General features: G+C 44.4%; 1 protein-coding gene across 8 annotated transcripts in view; it reads right to left on the reverse strand.

Annotated features, from left to right (window-relative positions):
- Positions 1 to 15,731, reverse strand: part of PPARGC1A (PPARG coactivator 1 alpha) — a 635,527-nt gene that overhangs the window by 33,983 nt on the left and 585,813 nt on the right. For 7 of the 8 annotated variants that reach the window (XM_081019914.1, XM_081019910.1, XM_081019916.1 and 4 more), the window contains 4 exons: positions 12,543 to 12,668; positions 11,143 to 11,347; positions 2,626 to 2,671; positions 2,443 to 2,516 (listed from right to left, as the gene is read on the reverse strand). In XM_081019914.1, the coding sequence (XP_080876040.1) occupies positions 2,443 to 2,516; positions 2,626 to 2,671; positions 11,143 to 11,347; positions 12,543 to 12,668 (451 nt within the window). The remainder of the gene's footprint in view (positions 1 to 2,442; positions 2,517 to 2,625; positions 2,672 to 11,142; positions 11,348 to 12,542; positions 12,669 to 15,731) is intronic. The other variant, XM_081019911.1, reaches the window with a different exon arrangement.

Raw genomic sequence — 15,731 nt, forward strand, 5'->3', positions numbered from 1 at the left:
TGAGGCGCAAAATGTGATTTTGGGACTGTTGCTTCAGATATGTCTTACCTAAAGAAGCAGCAGGACATTTGGAGAAGAATTTTAAACCCAAAATTTAAGTTTATTACCTACAAAAATTAAAAATGGAAATGGCATAATCCCTGGGGAGTTGCCAGGAAATTCATTTCCTAAGCGTTTCCTCCCAGTTCACCTGATGGCCTATCTTGACAAAATAGATATACAATTAGTCTTGCAATCCCTAGGGCAAAATCCCAGATGATAATGATGATTTGAGGTACAGAATGAATTTAAAGATTCAGCTTTATCAACATCCATCAAGAATATATAAATGATAACCAATAATAACTGGAGTGGGGAGCATTTTTATCAGTTCACTGTGTAGTAAAGTAACCACTTTTGTTCGAAAGGAGGAGGCACAGAGAGGAAGTGAGGGAAAGAGCGGAAAACCAAGGAAGGTGCTTTTTATATTGTTAGAGTGTACAGTACTGCAATAGCGCAAGCAGGCCCACTCATAGTGGGAGCAATGCAACCACTATTTAAACTATTATAAACAATGCCAGGGCAACATTAAAGACAGCATCCAGACAGAAGACACATCTACTATAGGTTGGAATTAAATGGGCCCATTTCTGTTAATGACCATAATAATAATAATAATAATAATAATAAACATTTCTATACCACCACAGACCCTCCAAGTGTCCCTATTTTCCAGGGACAGTCCCAGATGTACAAGGGCCGTCCTGGTTTCTGATTTGATTCCAGAATGTCCCGCTTTTCCTTAGGACATCCCTATTTTCATTGAAGAAATGTTGGAGGGTATGGAAAAGGACATCCCTATTGTTATTAGAAACATGCTGGAGGGGACATCTCAGTTTGGTATCATTTGCAAATTTGATGAGCATCCCCTCAATTCCTTCATCCAAGTCATTTATAAAGATGTCGAACAACAACGGGCCCTGGACAGAACCCTACAGCACCCCACTTGTCACTTGCTTAAAAGTCCCCCCCCATGCGTTATTAAGATTTTAAAAAATAACGAACAAGTGTATATAAAATCAGAACATCGCTTGTTTAAAAGTTATTACATGGAACCCAGTAAATATGCCAGGATTCTCTGTGGGGTGGGGACAGAAGTCACGTGCTTTAAATGTGTCCACATGGGCCTAATATATCCTGCACTAAAGAATATTAACCTGTGAAGAGTCAGTGAAACCACTCCCTTCACCTTTTGCAGACTCCAGGAGCAAGCAGAAGATATCTCAAAGGAAAGCGATACATTTAGGCTTACATCCTAGGTGCATTTTCTTTGAAAGTAAACATTCTTCCAGGTAAAGATAGACAGGACTGATCTGTTAACTACCCAATGGTCAGACTTTTTCAAAAAGTGTACGTAAGTATAATATAATCAAGCTATGGAAGGCTACATTTAAAAAAACGCATAAGCATTTGAAGCCTGAAAGGATCAAGAATAGGTTAGGAGTGTAAAATGAAGGTACAAGGCAGAGGACCATAATAAGACTAGATTTCATTATGAGTGTATTTTTTTTTAAGTTGTGGAGTGCCCTTAACTTGAGAGAGGACAAGTTCATGGCAGGTGCAATACTATGGCTTTCAGACAAGGCTGCCGAGGTCTACATTCTAATACTCAAGATATCCTCAAAGCTCATACTTTCTAAAGTTAGAGAAAAACAAGAGAATTGATTATTCCATTACTGCTCTGTGGTCTGCAAACGTCATCAAGAGAAGGTCACTGTCTGCAATCCAATACTAAGCTTAGATGGTCCCTTTCCTGTTACCCAGCAAAAATGTTGTTTGGCAAAGTTTTATCCTCTAATTTAAACAGGAAGGAAGCAAATTCTAAAACACTGATCAGATGGTATAAATCTTCTGTTGTGCAGTCTGTGAGCCAGTTCACATATGCATTCACAACCCTTGAACGCTCAGTCTTCAATGACTTGCACCCAAAATGTGCGAAATATTTCAAATGGAAAGCATCAAGTTTGAGGTAATATAAAAACTCTTCCTGATTATTCTTGTATAAATGCAAGCCATCAACTGATGGCTGCAGTCATCAAGTAATGAACACGCATGTGTGAATCATCCCTTTCAGGTAAGAGAAGGTGGGAGTAAGGGAAATGCAACTAAAATTTAGCAATATATACGTCAGGGGACTGGGAATTTATTCCAGATAAATTATTTCATTCGTTTTTCCTCCCTAGACATTATACTAAGCTCTGTAACAGTGGAATCATAATTCTAAAGCAAATCTCATCTTAAGGAACCATGTGGGGAAAATTGTTGTTAAAAGTACATTACAATTAATCTCTTAAGAGACCACGGTAACATATTGCTGTGCAATTCATAATGTCAAGCTAGCAATAAAAAAACCCCACACAAAACATCTATATCTATATACATATCTGACAATGCACTTCTCACCTGCAGTTCCAGAGAGTTCCACACTTAAAGTTTGTTCAATAGTCTTGTTCTCAAATGGGGAACCCTTGGGATCACTGGAAGACAGGGCACATTTATAAAAACAAGCTGAAATGGAGTTGCTGTAGCCAAAATGTATTTAAAACCCCTTCCCTGTTGTAAATATTTACAGTTCCTGATACTTACTTTGGTGACTCGGGCGTCAAAGGAAGCGATAAACTCATTGGTTTGGCTGAAAAGGGGAGGGTGAAAAAGAAGGAAAACCAGGTGTAAAATATGGTGAAAGAAATTGAGAATTTTGTGCTGTCTTGAATTAGTTTGGAAACAGACCTGATAGAAAATGCATGGCTGCTTTTTGAAAAACAACCCCACACCTCCTTCATTCCTAAAATTTTGCATTAAGCAAATACTTTGATGCCACCCCAACTGTCAATTCTCCTACTATATATAGGCTGCTACTCATGGGAGCAGAGAAATACACAGCCGTTCAGATGTTTTGACTAGGAATTTCCAGTCCAGGCCAGTTTCACATGTGTTTATTCATCAGAATCCCAGCAGTACTCTGGGATTCTCCCCTCCCCCTCAAAAAAGATAAACATGTATGAAAATTTCTATTTTGGACTCACAGTTGTCCATGGAGGAGCAGGTTAATTCTGTGTCCAGGGCAGCTGTCTACCAGCTCCACCTGGTACGCAGGCTAAGACCCTACCTGCCCACAGACTGTCTTGCCAGAGTGGTGCATGCTCTAGTTATCTCCCGCTTGGACTACTGCAACGCGCTCTACGTGGGGCTACCTTTGAAGGTGACCCGGAAACTGCAATTAATCCAGAATGCGGCAGCTAGACTGGTGACTGGGAGTGGCCGCCGGGACCACATAACACCGGTTCTGAGAGATCTGCATTGGCTCCCAGTACGTTTCCGAGCACAATTCAAAGTGTTGGTGCTGACCTTTAAAGCCCTAAGCAGCCTCAGTCCTGTATACATCTCCACCCCCATTGTTCAGCCCGGACACTGAGATCCAGCGCCGAGGGCCTTCTGGCGGTTCCCTCATTGCGAGAAGTGAGGTTACAGGGAACCAGACAGAGGGCCTTCTCGGTGGTGGCGCCCACCCTGTGGAACGCCCTCCCTTCAGATGTGAAGGAAATAAGCAGCTATCCTATCTTTAAAAGACACCTGAAGGCAGCCCTATTCAGGGGAAGTTTTTAATATTTAACACTCTACTGTTTTTAACACTGGATTGGGAGCCACCCAGAGTGGCTGGGGAAACTCAGCCAGATGGACGGGGTATAAATAATAAATTATTATTATAATATTATTATTTAATCATGTATATTTAAATGCATGTAAAATAACATACACATTTTAAAGCACACTTTATCCTTAAAGATGCACTTTGGTTTCTTTCTTTCTTTTTGAGCCAAGACTTGTTTCACAACATTTGGAAACGTGCAAAATCCACAGGGTAATTATGTCCCAATCAATATATTAGTCTGAAAGGCATGCATTAGGTAAGTCTGTTTTAAAATGCAAACCAATGACATTCTTCTCTACCCTAGTTGTGACTTGCACTATATAGTACCAGCTACTGAGAGTGAAAAGGGATGCAAGACTGTTTGCAGCAGCAACCACACATCACACATTATATTTAATTCCAGCAGCCACACATATTTTATAGATAAAGAGATCTAAACTCCTCTGGAACCCTGAAACAGGTTGCACGATTGATTTATGCCAACTGCTGTACACCTGCAATACAGACCTTGAGATCTTAGAAAACTTAGAAAACTACACACACAGACACCCCCCAAAATGCACAGAACATAGTGTGAAAATGTGCTTCCTTCACATTTAATTTAGACTACAGTTCACGTTTCACTTGGATATGACAGCGGCCGTATAACTACAAAGCAACAGAACTCTATGAATATTCAGTTGACTTCACTTGTACAATATACAGTTTTATATACAGCACTAGGAAAATAGGTTGTTTCTGTGAGGCCAAGACCCAAGCAAATATGATCCAAGCGCTTGCAAATTATTCTGCAAATAGGGGGAAGAGAGTCGCAGATGGCGTAAATTGGGGTTTAACTCCTCCATGCTAAAACCCTGACATGAATGAACAACAGCACTTTTAGCAGTTAAACCTTCCGCCGTCCTTTGTTAGAAAACAATTGGGATACCAATCTTTTGCTGCCCCTCCACACACACACACAAACTCCTCACCATGGAGCAGCCTTTACTTGCCAGGGAAAGTAATAATAGAGTTGGGAGAGATCTCAGGTGTCATCTAGACATCTAGCAACTACAGCAGATGGCTACTCAGCCTTTGCTTAAGGACCGCCAGCAATGGAAAACCCACCACCAAGCAGACTATTCTACTGTTGTGTACCTACAGGAAGTTTCTCTTAGAGATTTGTTGACTCCCTGAAGTTTCCACCCACTGGTTCTAGTCCTGCTCTCTGGAGTGACAGGGAAAGTGTCTGCTTCACCTTACGTGTGATCCTGAATTGGGGTTGTACTGTCTCTGGACTTCACATATTGTATCACAGTGTGGTACGTTGGCTAGACAGCCACGGACAGTCTCTACAGAGGGTGGTGAACACAGCACATGATATCATGGGCTGCCCCCTGAGCCCGCTAGATGGCATCGCAAGGGATCATTGCCTTAGGAGAGCGAGAAAAATTCTCAGGGACGATCCACACCCCGGCCAGCACCTTTTAAATCTTCTACCCTCGGGCAGGAGATATAGAAGTATGATCAGTCTTACCAACAGGCTAAAAAACAGTTTCTATTCGTGGGCTGTTAGGCTGCTGAACGGAAAATAATATAGTGTTGGTTGATGTGTTGTGCGAAAAGCACACAGAGTGCAATGAGACTGAGTGTTTGTGGGGGGAAGGAGGCTCGGTTAATTTCATTGTACACAGGTTGTACATTGACAATAAAGGTATTATTATTATTATTATTATTATTATTATTATTATTATTATTATTCAGCCTTTTTTTCTCAGTGTTTCCAGAAGCAGGAGTTTAATTTTGCCAGCAGGCAATTTTCTGCATGGCTTGAGAGGTTGTGCAGTTCACTCCAAGAAATATCCATTAGGTTCTATCCCTCAAGTCAACCGCCAAGGAGCCACTGTCAGTTGCCACTCTTTGCCATTGAAAGACCCAAGCTTTATCCTACCAGCACTTGACCCCTGATCCACCACCATTGCCTTTTAACCCTTCCCCTCCCACATCTCCCTCAGGTGAGCTGGTGTGGATCTGGACTGGGACCTGGGGCTGTTTCCTTGCTATTTGCGCGCTGTTAAACTTCCTCTAGGGGACACGGGTGGCACGGTGGTGTAAACCACAGAGCCTAGGGTTTGCCAATCGGAAGGTCAGCGGTTCGAATCCCCGTGATGCGGTGAGCTCCCGTTGTTCAGTCTCAGCCCCTGCCCACCTAGCAGTTTGAAAGCACGTCAAAGTGCAAGTAGATAAATAGGTACCACTGCGGCGGGAAGGTAAACGGCATTTCCGTGCGCTGCTCTGGTTCGCCAGAAGCGGCTTAGTCATGCTGGCCACATGACCTGGAAGCTGTCTGCGGACAAACGCCGGCTCCCTCGGCCTATAGAGTGAGATGAGCGCCGCAACCCCAGAGTCGTCTGCTACTGGACCAACAGTCAGGGGTACCTTTACCTTTAAACTTCCTCTAGCGGGGCAAAGAGCAGCTGAATTCACAGGGGGAAAGAGTGCGATGGGAAAGTGTTAACAGCCTCCCCCCCCCCCCGCCCCGCAACACGGTCCCAATCTAGATCCACAAACACACCTCTGACTGGCCAATATTCAAAGGGACAGGATATCTGATCACAGATGGAGATCACCTCACCAAGCTTGGCTCTTTCTCAATCACTGGCTTTGGAATGTGTTAAATACTTCAACAGAAACGCTGCGGCATTTTATACAATAGAGGCAATAGTAAAGCACTGCCTGCATGAAGCATCTTTTGGTTTTCCCCAGATGCCTCCTATCTGCATTTTCAGCAACAGAAAGGAGCTGCACGATGCACAGAATGGTTTCCCTTGAGCTCCCCTTTTTGGAATATCTACAAGATTTGGCTACATTTGGAGGGGATGAGGGAGTAGGGATTGCAGATTTCATCCTTTGCATGCAGAAGGTCTTTAGTTGCATCCACAACATCTCTAGGCTGGGCTGGGAAAAGCCACTGCTGGAAATCTTGGAAAAGTTGCTCCCAGTAGTGTAGTGTCTACATTGTGGATCGGGCTGGGGAACCTTTGGCCTTCTAGATGTTGCGGAACTACATCTCCCATCAACCCCAGCCAACATGGCCAACAGTCAGGAGTGATGGGTGTTGCAGTCTTTCTGGAGGGCCAAAGGTGCCTGCTATAGACAAGAACCAGTTAAATGAGCCTGTGACTCTGCTTACGGCAGCTCCCTAAAAGTGCAAGCCCTGCTTCTGTGCTCAAAAATTACCTTCAAGCAGATAAAACAAGGAGTGCCACTTGGCCAGACCACACAAAGATACAAGTGCTCACTGCAGGAGGCAAGGACTAAGGTGGTAGAGCGTGTTCTCATTAAAAGAGAGCACATGTTGTGGTAGGGGCCAGCCAAGCCACCCCTCTGTTGCCAGGTGGGTTGGGGTGGTTGGTCTCTGGCAGGGATTGGTAGTTTGAGTTGCTGGGGTAATTTTGATGTTGCTAATTTGAGTGCTCACTGGAAGGACAGATCGTGAAGCTAAGGCTCGAATACTTTGGCCACCTCATGAGAAGAGAAGACTCCCTGGAAAAGACCCTGATGTTGGGAAAGATGGAGGGCACAAGGAGAAGGGGACAACAGAGGACAAGATGGTTGGACAGTGTTCTCGAAGCTACCAACATGAGTCTGACCAAGCTGCGGGAGGCAGTGGAAGACAGGAGTGCCTGGCGTGCTCTGGTCCATGGGGTCACGAAGAGTCGGACACGACTAAACGACTAATCAACAACAATTTGGGGGAGGGAACAGAGGTTTTTAAGCAGTGCACGCAGTGTTCAGCTTTCTCTTTTGCTGGGTGCACCGGATCACCCACCCGCCCTCCCTTATTTTAGGTCTTGGGCGTTGACCTTGCTATGCCTGTCATGGGGTCGTCTGCAGGGGCCTGGTAGGAATTTTGTTTCCTACCAGGCTGATTGGCTGGTGCCATTTGGTTTTTGCCTACTGCATAGCAAATCGTCACAACTTGTAAGGTTGCGGTTAGGCATTGGTTAAAAATTGGTTGGAGGAGGGGTAAGGATTGGCTGGGCCTGCCCCTCCAATGCTGCTGCTGCAAGGGAATTCCGTTAAAGGAATTCAGGGGCTTGCCATGCTTTCGTCCTAATCCCTGGAATCGGGTTTGGGCCGCGTAAGCCCCTGGGAGCGTGCGGGGAGAAGGTGAGGGCCTGTGGCGCAGCTCCAGTGTCTCCCCAATATTGTTTCCCCTTACTGACTTTCGCTGGAATCCGGAAGTCAGTTCTGTCCCCAGGTGGGGGGACAGATAGTCCTAACCAATGCCTAAGCAACCACTCACATCCATGTATGTTAATAAAGTTGTGGCCAAAATTATGCCAAAAACCTTAAACAAAAATTCTGTGTGATGTGTGTGTTATTTGGGGGGGGGGTGTCTTGGGGACCACAACACGCAATGGCTTAACTGAGCCTTAGCATGGCAGACGTAATCACAACATTGAATTGCTTCTTGCACTGCAGATAAGAGAAGGCAGCCCTGCTGCTCAACTAACATTACCATTTGGGAACAAAAAACTCAGGGTGTGGGGAGAAATTAATCTTTGTTTCCAACTCTGCTTCTAACCAAGTTCTACAACCAAATTCTCTCGCTCATTGACATTGCAGCTACAGATGCTTGCTGATGTAAACCATGTCTCAGTTTCTTACCTCTGGAGACAAAGGCAGTAGATGACTTTTTTTTAAGTGGCAGGATCTCTAAATAAAGCCTAAGGTAAAGGGACCCCTGACCATTAGGTCCAGTCGTGACTGACTCTGGGGTTGTGGCGCTCATCTTGCTTTACTTGGCTGAGGGAGCTGGCATACAACTTCCGGGTCATGTGGCCAGTATGACTAAACCAGAGCAGTGCACGGAAACGCCGTTTACCTTCCCGCCGGAGCGGTACCTATTTATCTACTTGCACTTTGACATGCTTTCGAACTGCTAGGTTGGCAGGAGCTGGGACCGAGCAACGGGAGCTCACCCCATCGCAGGGATTCGAACCACCGACCTTCTGATCAGCAAGTCCTAGGCTCTGTGGTTTAACCCACAGTGCCACCCGTGTCCCTTTAAATAAAGCCTACTTGGGCCTATAAGCCTTTAGAAAGTGGCATCAGGAGAAAGCAAGAAAAGGAACAACTCAGCTAGGAAAGAGAAGAACATTTGCATTTTTCCAACCCAGCCATAGCAGTTAGTATAGGACCAAAATCCCCTCTTAATACACTGGAGGATACTAAACGTCATTACGGATGCTTAGTTGGCCATAAAGTTTCTTGTTTGGTAAGTGAGCAAGAGGGGTCAGGACGGTTCCTACACTTGACACTGTTTAGAGAATAAAACAATAAAATGGTGGGTTTTTTAAAGTTATAATAGGGCTGACACATTTATTGCCTATTCAGAAGCTGCAAGAAAGCTGTTTTTATTGTCTCTTAAGGAATATATTGCAAGTTAACAATGTCTTCATTTTAGTCCAGTGAAAGTAAAAGAGGCTCCCTAATGAACTGGCTAGCCCAGCTTGTCCAGGACAGTAATTATTTCCCAGGAACGCATCACTACTTTTGTGCTGTTGGAATCCAGTTAACCCTCAACTCCCCCATGGCTGCAAATCCATCTTCAGGTTCCTCCTTCCCAATTGTCTTTATCTTCAGCTCAGGACTATTACATACAGGCCATGGATGGCATACACTGATGTATGTCAGAAGCATAGCCAGTCCTGGCTCCCTTACGACCCCTCTTTCAAGGGGCTACATTTGCAAACACACACATACTGCATTCACATTAGGCCTTGGAAGTAAAAGGTTAAGTTAATGGACCCCTGGATGGTTAAGTCCAGTCAAAGGCGACTATGGGGTTATGTAGCTCATCTTGCTTTTCAGGCCAAGGGAGCCGGCGTTTGTCCACAGATAGCTTCCCGGATCATGTGGCCAACAGGACTAGACCGCTTCTGGCACAACAGAACACCATGACAAGTGCCAGAGTGCACAGAAACGCCGTTTACCTTCCCGCCGGAGCGGTACCTATTTATCTACTGGCACTGGTATGCTTTCGAACTGCAGGAGCTGGGACAGAGCAATGGGAGCTCAGTCTGTCACGGGGATTCAAACCGCCGACCTTCTGATCGGCAAGCCCAAAAGGCTCAGTGTATTCTTAAGTATTTTTAACAGACCTTAGGTGCTCACTTAAAAACCATTGTGTGTGAAGAGACTCTTTACTTGAGAAATCTTAAACCCTTTACCCCTAAGCGCTTTGCACACAGAATGTGTTCTAAATGCATGTTATTATTAACAACAACAAGAGGAAGAGGAGCTATGCTAGTTAAAAATGCATCTTTGCATCTGTGTGCATGCACAAATGTGCCCAGCTAACGTTCCAATTTATGCTAAGCAATTAACAGGGAGCCCAGGCAGAGCTGGGCTGAGAGCTACATGGGTTTAGCCTCACCCCTCAAGGAGCATGACTCCTCTAGGCTGGTTTAGCTCCAAGGAAACACAGCGGCTCCATGCAGCCAGTGGTGGTGCAGTGGTTAGAGTGTTGGACTAGGACCTGGGAGATCAGGGTTCGATTCCCCATGAAGCTCACTGGGTGACCTTGGGCCAGTCACTCCCTCTCAGCCTAACCTACCTCACAGGGTTGTTGCTGGGATTAAATGAGGAGTAGGAAGCCACCTTGAGCATTGTGAAAAAAGTTGGGTAAGAATGCAACAAACAAATAAATAAAGAATCCCCACTATAATCACACAAGGGGCACAAAGGAACCACACAACCCTGACTAAAAAGTCTCAAACAGTACAGCATGCTGTTTTAGGAGGTGAAATTTAATTTTTTTGCAAATTTCTTCAGTGAGGGGGGTATTAAAAATATGGTTTGGGGTGTGAGGAGTTCAAATCTGGTTTTGAATTTTTTGATTGGTCAACTTTTGGTTTGCTCAGCCTACATTTGATCGAGAAGGAAATAAACTGCTTCAGAAAACCAAAGAATTTTGATTTTAACTTTCTGAAAATGTCAGCTAATGCTAAATTATTGTTATTGTCATTGTTATTGTTACTATTATTGAACTGCAAGTGCTTGGCAATCATTTTAAATAATTTCTACTCAATTCGGAAGTTGAAATATTCAATGCGCCCTACTCAAACAATGTTTCATTCATTGTATCTTCTGCACCTATCTTTCCGAAATTTTGCAGGGAACTTCCAAAGGGACCCCTCTGCACTGTACGCCATGTTCAGGCAAGTTGCCTACAAAAGAAGAGAAGCTGCTAGGTGGAGGATTTCGGCCGACCCAGAGAGGGTCAGGCAATGCTTCCTGGCTCCTGGAAGCTTTTAGAGATGAGCATTGTTCACTGGTCTGAGCTGCTAGGAAATGTTCTCCGGGAAGCTACAGGTTCCCTTCACCTCCCCCCCTCACAGGGTCTGATCACTTGCAACAATGACAATCATTGGGCAAAACCTATTCTTTGATCCCAAGCCTACCTTGCAAATGATGCGTCTGAGAGTGCAAAAGCGCCTTCTTTTTAGAGGTGAATTTGTCTCTGTTGCTGCTCCTGTTCTCTGTTGGTTTGGTCTGAGGAGGGTCATCGTTTGTAGTCAGATACTTGAGAAGCTCTGAGCAGGGACGTCTTTGTGGCTTTTGTGGTTGACAAATGCTCTTCGCTTTATTGCTCCATGAATTCTCAGTCTTAAGAAACAAGTCACAATAAAAGGAAAAGTAATAAAAAAAAGGAAGGAAGGAAAAGAAAAAAGAAAGCTGAAATTGGTGAACCAAACCTTATCAGAATGGATATAGGATTTCTGAAGAGATGAGATTTTCAGTGAAGTGTTCCTTATAAGAGCACTAGATCTGTGAGCTGTGAATAATTGTTTGCAGAACAAGGAAAGAAAATTACATTTAAAATTCCTAAATGACATTTATGCGGCTTTTTTATTTCATTTCTCTTATGTTTCAATGTTCCTACTCAGCAACATATAACTAACAAGACCCTACAGCGCCTTTACTACGAACAGGGAGGGGGAAAAAAATAAGCTGGCTTAAACCTTAATTTGCTGCTGATTGCTCAAGCCCAGCGCTCACAACTCTCTTAAGTACCCCTAAATGCTCTGTTTTCGGTTACAGTCAATGGCAAGACAAACATTGTTTAATACAGCCTGCTAACAGAATTACACCACTGCCAGCATCGGAGCCAATTAATGGCTGACATAGACCTTTCTACTGAGGTTCCAGCATAATCTTTTTCTAAGTTGGGCCGCAAGTGAAGTGGTGGCCTGGAGTCGCACGTCAACACATCAGCCCATCAGTAATATTTTAATGGCACTGTCTACAATTCTGTGGAGGGGGAAAGAAGAGAAGCCTTTAAAAATGCGTTAATGCTGCCAAGAAGGGGTGGTGGTGGAAGGCATAACATGAATTATTCAGAGTGAAAAAAATGAACACAAGCAGCTTCTCTTTATGATATCCCCCTCACCCCCACATATGAACTGCTTCTGCCCCAACCCCACAATTTGAGATAAGATACCAGGCTATTGGTGCAGTTATTGGGTTGAAAATTCAGTTCGTGTGTAGAAGGAGTAGGTGCTCATCTCTCCTTTTCCCTCTCCACAGATATAACAAGATGTTCTGTGTTGAGGTCTGTATGTGCAATGGCCCAGTTTTAAGATCCTTTGCTTTCACACAAAAAGGGTGCGTGTGATCATGGAAACTGGGCTATTGTGTATATGGACCTCTGCACAGAGTGCCTGCATCCAATATTGCTTGCGGAGTCAGGTGAAACTTTGAGACGTATCCCACTCCTTGTGCATTGGCCGGGTAAATGTCTGAGCCCTAGTGGGGGAAAAGGAAACTATTTAAAACCATCTTGATATGTATTGCACTGTACCTTAACCACCACAGGGCTTGTTCTGATCCTGTGATTAGCATGGTTTGCATGGTTGTGTGTGCTGAGGCCACTGCATTCATTGTAATTTAGCTGGGTGTTAGCTGGCGCCAACAAGAGTTTCTTAAGCTGCAAGGATAACAAGGGGAAAGGTTTGGGGTGGGTGCGGAAGGGGGAAGGTTGGGAAGAAAAAGAAATAAGGTTATGCATCTCCGTTCCTCAGGTTTTATCTGAATTTATGAGTCTCAGGTCCAGTTCGGACAAATATCAACATGTATAGAGGCTATGCAAGATGGAAAAGTAGGACTTTGAACAAGAGGCCTTGCCTGCCTTGCCCCATGGCTGCTGGAAGTCCACACGTGGAAGCGACATTTGCACAGGGCCTCCATGGGTGGCAAAACCATAAATCCATTCATGCCAGTAAAATCTGGGAAATGGTTTAAGCCTATAAACGCCGGACTATTCCTGTCTATGCCTAACGCATTCTGCTTCATACATGAATGTCCCGCAGGCCTAGAATCTAGAAATGCACACTGAGAACACAAAATACATAATAAACAAACAAAAAACCCACCAATAACCCCCCTCCCTAATCAGCCAAGGGCCTGGCTAGAGAGAAATGCTTTCACCTGGTGTCTAAAGATACATACTGAAGGCACCAGGCAACCCTCCCTGGGGAAAGCATTCTACAAATGGGGAACCATCGCAGAAAAGGCCTATTCTTGTGTTGCCATCCTCCAGACCTATCTGGAGGAGGCATACGAAGAAGGGCCTCAGCTGATGACTGCAGGGTCTGGGTCCATTCATATGGGGAGAGGTGGTTCTGGAGACATTGCGGTCCTAAAAAATCGTAGCTCCTGCATGCTCCCGCATGAGCACTGTAGTGCAACCGGAAGTGCAGTAAGCATCGCTGGGTATGGCCAATGTCCCAGGCCATCCCCTGCAATCAAGGCAGAAGTCAGTCATGCAAACTGCACAGTACACACTGGATGTAGTTGGCTAAGTGGACTGACAGGGTCCAAGCACGGGCAGAAGTACCCTGACTTTAGATTTATATTCATATTTACAGGACTGCCTCTCCTGGTATGCCCCGCAGAGGACCTTAAGGTCCATGAATAATCATAGTTTAGAGGTCCCAGGCCGTAAAGAAGTCAGATTATCCCCCACCAGGGCCAGGGCCTTCTCAGTGATGGCTCCGACCTGGTGGAATGCTCTGTGAGGACCAGGGCCCTTCAGGATTTAACTTCCTTCTGCAGGGCCTGTAAGACAGAGCTATTCCACCTGACTTTCAATTTGAAATTAGCCTGATCTTTTATTCCCCTTCTTTCACTCCCCCTCCCCTTTTTATTAAGATTACCCTCTCTGGGATCCCACAGCTAATTCTCCCCTGGTCTCCTCGCTGGCCCAGATATGACTAATTTAGCCAGCTAGCCCTGGTGATCATCTAATGTTTACTGGATAGATTTCCCCCCTAAATTGATTTTTGAATTCTGAATTTATTCACGTTTTATACTGTATTTTATTCTGTTTTTTGTTGCATAAATTAAGTGTTTAAAATTTGTTGTTAGCCGCCCTGAGCCCGGTTTTCTGAACCAGGAAGGGCGGGGTATAAGTAAAAATTTATTATTATTTATTTTTTATTATTATTATTATTATTATTATTATTATTATTATTATTAATTGTGAGGATCATAGCTCAGTTGGTTAGAGCGTGGTGCTGGTAACACCAAGGTTACAAGTTTGATCCCCTTGTGGGACAGTCACATATTCCTGCACTGCAGGGCGTTAGACTAGATGATCCTCAGGGTCCCTTCCAACTCTACAATTCTTTGATTCTGTGATTCAAAATTGCCCACCTAACCCCTCAAAACTGGAGTTGTGTCACCAGTTGTTTCATGAGCTTTTTAAGGGGGAGGGCACTTCTACTCTGACCCTGAACCTTTACCAGGATTGTCAAGCATAATGAGCGACACAAGAGTTCCACATTAGTTCCTAAATGGAAGGAATTCTGTGCTTCTAGCCTTGGATACCACGGAACGCAAAAGATAAAACGCCTGCTTCACAGAGTTGTCAAAAAGACGAGCAACGTAAGACTTACAAAACCATTTTACACACTAAAAAGTGATATATTAGTACTTATCCCTAGGCCAAAAATGATGGTTGTTTTTTGTTTTTAAAAAAGGTATGCTGTGTTACGTTCGTGATTTAACAAACAACAGCTGGGGGGGGGCGCTGTTTTACCTGGGGAACCACACAACCAATTTCAAATGCAGATTGTGCCCAAGGGCATAGGTAAAGACTTTCAGATTCATAAGAGTCATGACTGTATATTGCCATATACACACACAGGAACATAACTACGTCCTTTATTTCATATGCACTTGCATAGGGATGGCACATTCTCCCCTTCATCACAACCTATTTGGCTGGAACCAGGCAACGCAGAGAAGTATGAAGCGGAAAGAAAATATAGGAAGCAGAGAGGAGAAAGGAGATTCCAGTTCTCCACAATGTCTTCCTTCCATGTGAGAAATTCACTTGAGCCAAGCAAACCAGGAGTCAGCAATAAACACCTATCAGCATCCACAGCCAACCTGAGCCCTTGGAATTCAACTCAAACTTTTTTTAAAAAAAGCTTTATATGACTGCTCTGACACATGAACAAGGCTGCAGAACATCAGTCATAAGCATGACTGCCAGCCACTTGCTTTGGCAGTGAGAGATTTTACTTTCTTGGGCTCCATGATCACTGCAGATGGTGACAGCAGCCACGGAATTAAAAGATGCCTGCTTCTTGGGAGAAAAGCAATGACAAACCTAGACAGCATCTTAAAAAGCAGAGACATCACCTTGCCAACAAAGGTCCCTATAGTTAAAGCTATGGTTTTCCCAGTAGTGATGTACAGAATTGAGAGCTGGACCATAAAGAAGGCTGATCGCCGAAGAATTGATGCTTTTGAATTATGGTGCTGGAGGACACTCTTGAGAGTCCCATGGACTGCAAGAAGATCAAACATGTCCATTCTTAAGGAAATCAGCCCTAAGTGCTCACTGGAAGGAACAGTTCCTGAAGCTGAGGCTCCAATACTTTGGCCACCTCATGAGAAGAGAAGACTCCCTGGAAAAGACCCTGATGTTGGGAAAGATGGAGGGCACAAGGAGAAGGGGACGGCAGAGGACAAGATGGTTGGA

This window comes from Podarcis pityusensis (assembly GCF_964106645.2).
Source record: "Podarcis pityusensis genome assembly, chromosome: 9".
Lineage (NCBI taxonomy): Eukaryota > Metazoa > Chordata > Lepidosauria > Squamata > Lacertidae > Podarcis > Podarcis pityusensis.